Source organism: Urocitellus parryii, chromosome 6, assembly GCF_045843805.1.
Source record: "Urocitellus parryii isolate mUroPar1 chromosome 6, mUroPar1.hap1, whole genome shotgun sequence".
Lineage (NCBI taxonomy): Eukaryota > Metazoa > Chordata > Mammalia > Rodentia > Sciuridae > Urocitellus > Urocitellus parryii.
This window is the reverse complement of record NC_135536.1, coordinates 10,955,940-10,966,314: the sequence shown is the minus strand read 5'-3', so window position 1 is coordinate 10,966,314 and position 10,375 is coordinate 10,955,940. Positions and strand designations below refer to the sequence as shown.

At 53.7% G+C, this 10,375-nt stretch overlaps 1 protein-coding gene across 1 annotated transcript; it reads left to right on the top strand.

Annotated features, from left to right (window-relative positions):
* The first annotated feature begins 461 nt into the window (after positions 1–461).
* Positions 462–10,124, top strand: LOC144255405 (serpin A11-like). The gene is made up of 5 exons (XM_077800076.1): positions 462–532; positions 3,612–4,242; positions 5,474–5,747; positions 8,306–8,453; positions 9,921–10,124. Exons 2-5 carry the CDS (start codon positions 3,615–3,617, stop codon positions 10,122–10,124), a joined length of 1,254 nt encoding a protein of 417 aa, XP_077656202.1. The 5' UTR covers positions 462–532; positions 3,612–3,614.
* The last annotated feature ends 251 nt before the right edge of the window (positions 10,125–10,375 follow it).

Sequence of the window (10,375 nt, the reverse complement as noted above, 5' to 3'; positions counted from 1 at the left end):
AAACACTCCTTTAGTTCCTGGTGGATACTGGGACACACCAGTAAGCAGCATCCATGGTCCCACTTTATGGGGCTTTCAGCACAGCAGGAGGGAAGACCTTGCTCTATTGACTGAATTTCGCTCCAGTCCTCTCCCAACCCCACTCTGTGTGTGATCCTTCTTTAAAATGTGGGTAAAATACCAGAACAGTTTGGTGTGGTGGTGGAGGATGGAGTCCCGGTCTTCTGGTGAGGGCGATTGGCTAATTCAAAGGATAGGCACAGGGTCCAGCAGCAAAGGCCCCACCAACCTCACCAGCATCAGAGCACCTCAGACCCACCTGGGCCCCAGACCATCTGCTTGTCTGAGGACAAGCAGCTGGATGGGAGCTCTCAACAGAAGAGCCCTTCCCGCCTGCTGTGCTTGTCTTCACACTAGTTCCAGGAATTGACCTGGCAAATATTGAACAGGCTGCTGGGTCTCCAACACCACTTTTCTGTGGCAGGAGGACGTGCAGGCTGAGGACCTGGGCCCGGCTTGGTGATAAGGCTGTGTGAGTACTGGGCTCCTGCCGGGAAGGAAGGCAGGTGGCGGTCACCGCTCTATCCCCCTCCTGCTCTCTAGTTCTCTGTTTCTCCATCTCTGGCTTCACAGGTAGGGGTGGGAGAAGTGAGTCCCCTCGAGTTAGAGTGGAATGAGCACTGCTTCTGAGTCTCCAAGTTAGAATTTCAGGTTCTCAATGACCTTTGGCATCCAAGACTTTGGACCGAGGAGCTCCGAATATTCCCGGCAGATAAGACCACAGTAAAGGACGAAACTTACCAGAAATCTTGTGATGGGAAAAGAGGCATGCTTGGAAGCCCTGAGCTGGACCCGAGTCTTTCTCCTGCCTCCCTTTTATCGAGTGTTTGTCCTGCCCCGAGCCTCAGTTTCCCCAAATGGACAACTGGGCTAGGAATCCTTGTGCCTCAGGGTTCTCAGAAGGATTGAGTCAGAAACAAAGCAGGTGCCACCTGCATTTGGGCAGGACCATTCTCACTGCATGTGACCCTTCTGGGCAGTTTAAAGCTTCCATGTACCCAAATCTCACCCACTGAGTGCTAAGAGCACCCCCGTTTCTTGTGGTCGATATGACCAGAAACACCACCCACCTCTCCCATCCCTCCTCCCTAATTTACAAACCCATCTGTCCGAAAAACAGTGATACAACGTACCTAATATCCCCAGCCCTCTAATAAACACTTAATAAATGAAATGTTATAATGAATGGATAGGGTTCTTCATTTCCCTCTGGGATCTTTCTAGAAAAGGAGCTATGAAATGAACTGGATGTCATTGCACTAAGCCTCGGTGAATGGGAAGAAAACCCCTATCACATTCTTTCTGTGTTAGGTGCTCTGTGTGTCTGTCACATAAGCCTTCACCTGCCTGCCCGGGAGGGGACTTTGCCTACATTTTGCAAAACTGACACCTTGTGAAGGAGGTTTCTTTGCACTGCGCGGCAGTGAGTTCCTGCAGAGCCTTGGTTGCGACCCAGGCCCCACTGGGAAGTCGAGGTCGTTTTGCAGGTCGGGAAGACCTTGGGGTGCCATGGGGGCAGAAAACGGTGCTGAGTTCAGTGGCATAGAAGGAATAAATGAGAAGTAGTTTCTGTGTTTCTGATTTTACCCAGGGACAGACCAAGTTTTAATTTGTTCTGCATCTTACAAATTTCCCATCAAAAAGGCAAATCTGAAATGTACAGGAAATGTCATAGAGCCACCCCCACTGAGCTGTGCGGAGGGAGGGAGGTCATGACCTTGGAAAAGTGCCCATCACACTTTGACCAGCAAACGCGTTTCGACATAACAGAGGAGACAGCATCTCGCCTCCCGGCCGCTGGGCTTTGAATAGTGGTTGGGCAGAGCGTTCAGGACACCAGGGCCGAATGCCACCTGGAACGCTACCCTCCCCAGCACTGCCACTACAGCTGTAATTTGTCCAGAGCTCATTAGTTTGGGCAAAGAGGATTCAAAGTGCTGATTAAATCACCAGTGTTTTCAGGACGATCTACCACAAGGCACCAGGAGGTCAGAATTTGGCCCCCACTGAAGGAACAATGGAAAGGGTGGTTTCAAGTGGAGCAGGAGGATATCAGGGTCTGCAGGATCCAGGGGTCTGTGCATGGGCAGGGGGACCTGAAAGGGAAAGGAAGGTTTTAGACACAGCGCGACACAGTGCCCCTCCCCTGCACATCCTGCCCGGAAGCCAGGGGTCTTCCTGTTTCTGTACCCCCAGTATCCCCTAGAGGTGGACCAGAGTTTCTTCCGGCATGTCTTATAACCAAGAGGTGTCGTACTCGTCTGCAGGGGCTGCTTTAACAAGCCGTTAAAGTGCTGCATTTAAACCACCAAAGCTTTTGTCTAGCAGCTCTGGAAGCTGAAGTCCAAGATCAAGGGGTGGGTAGAGCTGACTCCTCCTGAGGCCGTTGGGAAGAGTCTGCTCCAGGCCTCTCCCCAGCTCCTGGTGGTTGCTGGCCATCTTTGGCTTTGCCCAGTTGGTAGGATATCACCTGCAGTCTGTCTTCTCCATGGTGTGTCTCTGTGCCTAAAGCTCTTGTTTTATAAGGATCCCAGTCAAACTGGGTTAAGAGCCTACTCTAATGACCCCATCTTAACAAATTATACCTGTGATGATCCTATTTTCAAACAAGATCCCCTTCAGGGGTCCTAGTAGCTGAAGGTTCAGCTTATAAATTTGGAGCAAAAACAAGTCTACCCATGACAGACGGTTCCTAAACCTCCACATCAATCAAAGATGGAAGCTCCAGCCACTGCACATGACAGACAGCAGAGTCTTGATGGAGATGTGGAGACAGATCCATGCTCCCTCCTCTCCTCCCAGGACCCACCAATTCTGTGGATTTGTCCTCACCCATGGGCCCCTCTCATCTGCGCCACCCGGTGGGTGACCCTCACATCCAGCTAAGGAAGGATCAGGAGGGCCCAGGGACCCCTCTTTCCCGTGGGGCTGACGTGAGGCTTTGCACATCATCCTTTTCCTTCTGGAAGATGAAATTCTAGGTCAAGGCTGTGCCTAGGTGTGAGGCAGGCCCAGTGTCACTCATGGTCACAGTGTCCTGACCACTTGTTCCACAGCCCTCTTCTCCATTTATAGTAACATACACATTTGCTCATTTAACTAGTGCAGGCCACCCCAACTGGACCTGAAGCTTGTGGGGTCGGGAATTGGGATTTTTTTTTCTTCTCCCGACTCGATATTCAATACGGGTTAATTTCTTGAGTCAGATAGATCCTTGAGAGGAAATGGAAAGAAGGAAGGAGGAAGGAAAGATGGAGGGAAGGTAGAGGAGATAGGAAGGGAGGGAGGCAGGGAGGGGAGCAGGATAAGCTATGGAAGATTTTTTTTGTAGCCTGGAGTCCTTTACTCAAAAACCTCTATCACATGTGGAGCAGAGAGAGGGCTGCTGGTCTTCCCCAAGCCTGGGAGGACTGTCATCTACCACTGTCCTCTGTAGTGTGCCTATGGCACCCTTGTGGGACAGTCTGAATGGTGGGGTTGATGGCCAAGCAGGGGGGCAGATGAAGTCGCTTGGGAAGAGGAGGACTGACGTGTTCGCATCTTGCTTCCAGAGGATGGGGCCGGCTAGGCTGTGGCTGCTGGGAGCCGGGATCCTGGCCTCTGTCCACTGTCAGCCCTTTCCTGCCCATGGAGATAAGAGCCCAGGGGCACATCAACCCCCCAGCCATCAGCTCTCGGAGCCAGCTCCTGCCTACCACAAAGTCACACCCACCATTACCAGCTTCGCCTTGCGCCTGTACAAGCGGCTGGCGGCGGGCACCCCAGGAAACATCCTCTTCTCGCCCGTGAGCCTCTCCAGCACCCTGGCCCTGCTCTCCCTTGGGGCCCAAGGTGACACCTCAACACAGATCCTGGAGGGGCTGGGCTTCAACCTCACAGAGACCCCAGCAGCCGACGTCCACCGGGGCTTCCAGAGCCTCCTCCGCACCCTTGACCTGCCCAGCCCCAAACTTGAACTAAAAGTAGGGAGCTCCTTGTTCCTAGACAAGCGGCTCAAGCCCCTGCAGCACTTTTTGGACAGCACCAAGGAGCTGTATGGCGCTTTTGCTTTTTCTGCCAACTTCTCGGATCCGGCTACAACCTGGAGGCAGATCAATGAGTACGTGAGGAAGCAGACGTACGGCCTGCCCCAGTTCAGCCACGACACGCTCATGGTTCTCCTGAACTACATCTTCTTCAAAGGTGAGGGCTCGCTCAGACACAATGACTGGCGTCTCCTCTGTGAGTAGACACTGTCACCACACAGAGGTGACCAACACATCCTTGGGGGATGCTGTTTGCCTCTTGGGAATCTGCGAATGACAGCTTTCCTACCCTTGGGTAGCTCACATCCCACGTGGGTTGGAAGCAAGGAGCGGCCACAGAGCTCAGAGGGATGTCATGCTTTCAGGTGGGTGTAGGTGCCCTGGAGCTCTCGGAGGAGACGAGCATCCATGCAGACTTGGGGAGTGAGGGGAGGCTCCCCAGAAATGCAGGCCTCTGAGTGGAGACCTGAAGAGTGAATTGGATCTGCTCGGGTAAAGTTTCAGACAAAAGAAAGACCAGGAATTCCAGTCTCAACAGTAGAGTGACATGATCGCGTCTGTTTAGAAAGAGAGAGTGTGGCTGGGCGTGAAGATGGGAATCGGCCCCGCTACTCGACTGAGATAGGAAGATCATGGAGAGCAGGAGTTTGAGACTAGCTCAGGCAGGACAGTGAGACCCAGATTTAAAAAAACAAAGGAGCAAGATGAGCCTGGATACAGTGTGGAAATGGTTTGGAGGGAGTAAGGACGGGAGGGGAAAGACAAGTTAGGCTTTTCTCAAAGTGGACCAAATCCAGGTGACACTAACCTTGATAAATCTGTGGCTTTGGAAGTAGAATCTGCAGTACTTGGTCACTGATTGAGTGTCTCTGCATAAGCTGGTCATCTAGGGGTCACTGGGCCGAGGATCTGTTTAAAGGGCTTGGAAACAACCTGAGCTGTGCCGTCAGAATCAGGCCACTGATCTCAGCTCAAGATACTTCCTGGCTTTGTAAATGGCATGTTTACAGAAATGCACAAGCCTCAGTTTCCCCATCCCTAATATGGGGATGATGACACTTGTTTCTTGTTAATTTGGGGGATGATTTAGAGACTATGCCTCACCCATGGAAGGTGCTTAGTGGATGGGAATGCATTGTGGTCTCGAGAACTAAATTCCTCTGAAAGGAAGCCCAACCCTAGGCCCCTGGAGCTCAGACTCTGCTGACACTCTAGTGGCTAAGCCCTGGCCTGGATTCTGGCCTCCTGGCTCTGCCTCCAAGCTACTTCTTCACCTCACACTTACATACACAAGAGACGGTCACCAGGCCGGTGTGGCTTTGCAGACAGCCGCCCAGAGTCGTTCTCCTGGGACATGTGCTCATGTGTTACGGGTCTTGTGTCCTCAGCCAAGTGGAAGCATCCTTTCGATCGCTACCAGACCCGGAAGCAGGAAAGCTTCTCCGTGGATGACAGGACCTCTCTCCGGGTTCCCATGATGCAGCAGAGGGAGATGCACAGGTTCCTCTATGACCAGGAGGTGGCGTGCACCGTGCTGCAGATAGAGTACAGTGGCAATGCCTGGCTGCTGCTGGTGCTCCCTGACCCTGGCAGGATGAGGCAGGTGGAGGCCGCTCTGCAGCCAGAGACCCTGAGAAAGTGGGGACAGCTGTTCCTGCCCAGGTAGGTGCCACATGGAAGGGTTCCCGCAATCTTTGCTCAAAAGCCGGAGCAGGTCTTGGTCAACTCCTGTCCCCAAACGCTAAATTCCAAGTTTGACTCTGGGATCCTGGGTAATTTTCTCTCCTCCTTGGGCCTCAGGTTTCCTCTGAGGCCTTGATTCCTCCTGAATTGCATTGCTCGCTGGATTAACTGAGTCCATAGTTAGACTGAAACCTGGATCCTAAATGCTCACTGGATGTGGACCATGATCCCTCCACCGGGTGTCCTGACCCCAATCTCATTTCCCCTGGCTTCCCTCGTTCTTCACATAGTAATTTAATATCACATGATAATAAAGTGTCACCAAAATACCAGAATAAAGGACGATCATTAAGAACAATCATTAGGTAAAGAAAATGTGGTATATATCCACAGTGGAGTTGTAGTCGGCCATGAAGAATGAGGTTACGGCATTTGCTGGCAGATGGATGGAACCAGAGAAGATGAGGCTGCGTGAACTAAGCCAGCCTCAGCAAGTCAAGGGTCAAAGTTCTCTCTGACATGCAGAAGCTGGAGAGCAAGACCAAGGAGACACCAGTGGCTCAGAGAGGTCTGGCACCTCGGGAATCTTAGGAAGAGGGAGAAGAGTGGAATAGGGAAAGGCGACTGAGGGGGGGAAGGAGGGATGGAAAGGGGAATCCTGTCCCCTCTACTTGCTTTTAGATTGTGGTTTCCTCACTGCGGTTGCAGCTTCTTCTGATTCCCGAGGTCCCCCTCCCTGGCCCAGCCTTCTCAGGATGTGTCTCCCTTTATGGAGCGACCTGGGATGGAATCTGGTCCTGAATTCTAGATACCTCTAGCTGCAAAGAAACTGGCCCCAAACTAAGCAGCCCGGAGGCCAGCTGTTGCCCCTTGCTGCCCGGGTTGGCAGGGCCCCGTGGCCTGGTTCCCACTCCTGGGGGAGAGATGGGGGCTGGAGCCATCGAAGCCTCCTTCGAGTGGGTCTGGATGAGGCTGGGTTGGCTGGAGGGGATCCGGGCAAGGCCGGCTTCTCTTCCTGCAGGGTGTCCCCCAGGCTAGCCTGAGCGGAGCAGCTCAGTGTGACACTGTGTGGCCGCTCGCGGCTCCAAGGGAAGGGCCCTAAAAGGAAGGGAAGGCTCGTACCCTTTGAAGGGTTAGGTCCATAAATCAGCAGTGTCCCTCCTGCCGTATTGCACTGGCCGGAGAGCCACGGATCCCACCCAGATTCAAGAGGAGGGCTCATGCCCACCATCTCAGGTGTCAGTCCCACACGACCCAGTGGCTGCCAGCCCCTCCTGTGCCACTGGTGTCTTCTCTCAGAGTCCCACCCACACCGAGGCCTCAGAGTAGAGAGAGGCACTTTATACCTGGGCAGAAGTTAAAGCACCCAGGAAAAGAGATGCGGTAGGTCGAGGGGAAAGGTCAGGACTTAAGGAATTCTCTGAACCCGTGAAGCTCCAGTCAAACCCGGATTCCAGCCCCGTAGTTTTCGGTTCCCGCAGGGTGAGCCTGCCCCTCTCTCCCACTGCAGGAGGGAGTACCATAGAATCTTCTGGATTGAGTCGATTTTCCCTCAAAAAGGGTTTGCTTTGACTTCTCCGCAAAATGAGTAAAATTCTACTCATTGTCCCCCTCCCCCTCCCCCTGTCCCCCACCAGTGGCCTGGGGCTTGCCCACCCCAGATCTCCCTGTGAAAAATGTGTCAAGAAGGCCAAGATGTCCTTCCACTTCGGTTAGCCCCTGGACCCTCCTGTGGCCTAGGGATCAAACTGGTAACGATAATGATGAACCTCAGTTTGACCTTCTAGAGACATAAGTTCCCAAATTAGTTATTAACTAGTCAAATCCGGAGGTGCCCTGGCAATTGTCAACCAGTACTTAAGAAAAGAATAATCCCCAGGAGAGAAGGATGGATTTACTGTGGGTGGGAAGAATCTTCTGAGTTGGCCCCAGGAAGGGTGGTCATCTGACAGCCCAGCAGGCCCGGTTGCAGGAGGGAGTGACCTGTTCCTTGTGACTCACATTTTGCACACCTGCTGTGCCACGGGATCCTCACAACAGCCCGTGGAGTGGGCATCTCTGCGCCATTTCACAGACGAGGAAACAAGTTCAGACAGGTGGGAGATGGTGGTGGCCTGGGCGAGGGGAAGGCCAGGATAAGGAGTGAGGACACGGTTTGGAGGTTGAGCCCCAGAAATCGCAGACAAATGAGATGTGGGGGTGGGAAATGTCACCAGCACTGACTTCGCACAGCCATCTGTGGATCTCATCAGTGAAGCCATTCAAAACCCCACTCCGGAGAGCCTTCCACAAGGGGATGAAGAGGAGGACAGGGGGCCATGTCAGGAGCTGTCGCAGGTCCAGCCCCAGACACTCCCTGAGGCCTGCAGCAAGGGAGCTCTGGCTAGGGAGGTGGAGTGTCCCCCACAGCAGGTGTGTCACGGGGGACTGCTCGCCCCCCACACTAGGAAACACTTGTCCCTCCCCGGGGCAGGCTGCCGACAGACGGGCAAGGGCAACACTGACAAGATGGTACATTTCTCTGATTCTCCCTTCAGCCTGCTCGACTTGCACCTGCCGAGGTTTTCCGTTTCCGCCACATATAACCTGGAAGAGATTCTTCCCCAAATCGGGCTCGACAGCATATTCAGCTTGGAAGCAGACCTCTCGGGGATCACTGGGCGGCTCAACAAGACCATCTCCAGGGTAAGGCAGTGGAGGTGCACGGGTGAGATGCAGGGCCTCTCCCTTCTCACATGGTGGGAAATCAAGTCCTCCAGTCTGTTCCCTATGCAGGGCCTGCAAAATCGCGATCTTCATAGCTCCCTTTCATGGACAACTCCCTTCCTGCCTCCCCTCCTCCTAGATCTGTGTTTTCTGTGCAGGAATAGTGTTCTGCATAGAGCAGGTACTCATTAGAGGTGATTCATGGGGCCATAATTTTCCCAGGTGTGGGATGGCTTTGTTTTGATTCCTAGTATGTCCTCTTACTGGGGCAGCTGTGGGACTCTACCTGCCTTCGTTATGGCTATGGGTAACAGTGGGACAAAAACAGGAGGTATCTCATTCAGCTTTGCTGCGGTAACAAACAACCCCTACATCAGCTAAATATCTGCTTCCCATGACTGCTTCCCTCAGGGATATAGGGGAAAGGAGAAGCCCCTGTCCTCTTCTGTCCTCACAGAAGAGGAGGAAAGCCAGAGAAAAAGTTCAACAGCTCATTAACACTTGTCCCCATGCCTGACCTGTGTCATGGCAGTGCCCAGGCCATTTGCTAGATTGGGTTCCACTTTCATGACCCCAGTCCATGGGGATGGGCCATGTTCTGCACTACAGGTGGCCCCACAAAACACATGGAATGGGCAAAGGTTGACAACCCTCCAACAGGAGGGGAGAGCTGATATTTGGGAATAAGAATGCAGTGGCCTCTGAGAGCAGAGGCTGCCTGCTGGACACTGGGGAGGAAGCTAGATGGGGTTCCACTTTCATGATCACGGTATGTGGGATGGGGAGACCGTCAAGGCCCCTCTCTGAGCTTTGGTTAGGGGCATGGAGTGTGTGAGTGTGTGTGCGTGTGTGTGTGTGTGCGTGTGTGTGTGTGTGTGTGTGCGCATGCTCCTGCGTTGTGCAGCAGGTGGGTGAAGAAGAAGGAAAAGAAATAGTCAAATGTCTTGAAGAGGCTTTTGCACAGCACCTTTTAAGTGCTTCTCTTTTCCTAGAACCTTGTGGAAAGAAAAGGGAACATCAAGGCCATTTTTATTTTTTTATCCAGCTTCTTTTAAAGGCTCAGAACCCTTTCTTCCTGGGAAATTGTGTGAAATGAGGTTAGAAAAGAAGTTCCTCCCGTGGGAGCCAGTGGGGGGCTGGGTGACCCTGAGCTCCTTAGACCCCTGAGGTAGGCTGGGCTGGGCCTCCAGGCCTGGGCCAGACACAGGTGGCTCCAGTCAGGCTCAGGCCCTTTTGTCTTTCTGCCTGAGGGTGACGTCACTGTTGGGGGCGTGGGGGGGACCCTCAGGAGAGAGAAAATGGAGAGAGAAGGGGATGAAGCGAAGGCTTCCTGGGCAGGCAGGGCCCTGGGGCCGATCAGCTGGCTTCAACCCCAGTGTCCAGCAGGCAGCCTCTGCCCTCAAAGGCCACTGAATTGAGCCGTCTCTGACTCTTCTCTCCTTCTAGGTGTCACACAAGGCCGCGGTGGACATGAATGAGAAGGGAACCCAGGAAGCGGCCGCCTCTGGCCTCCTCTCCCAGCCCCCGCCCCTGAACACAACGTCGGCCCCTCACGCCCATTTCAACAGGCCCTTCCTGCTGCTGCTTTGGGAGGTGACCACCCAGAGTCTGCTCTTCCTGGGAAAAGTCGTGAACCCAGTGGCAGGGTGACAGGGGTGGGAGGTCCCAGGGGTCCTCTCTCCCCACCAAACAGGAAGGCTGGGCCCCCTGCACTGCGGGAGGGCAGACCAGCTCGTGGGTGTGCAAAGGTGACAATAAAGTTGGCCCTGGGTGTCACCGAACCCTGAGGAGCCCTGCTTAGGAGGGAGGCCGAGTCCGTGAGCAGCTCGAGCCACGCACCCTCCGATCCGCTCAGCTCTGGGGTTCACTGTGGCTGAAAGTTGAAAATGTCGACAGCGTTC

Excerpts from the sequence above, each read along its gene's own strand:
- LOC144255405 (XM_077800076.1), top strand. The coding sequence starts at position 3,615 with ATGGGGCCGGCTAGGCTGTGGCTGCTGGGAGCCGGGATCCTGGCCTCT. Across the intron at positions 4,243-5,473 it reads GAACTACATCTTCTTCAAAG|CCAAGTGGAAGCATCCTTTC; the intron begins GTGAGGGCTCGC and ends TTGTGTCCTCAG. Across the intron at positions 8,454-9,920 it reads TCAACAAGACCATCTCCAGG|GTGTCACACAAGGCCGCGGT; the intron begins GTAAGGCAGTGG and ends CTCTCCTTCTAG.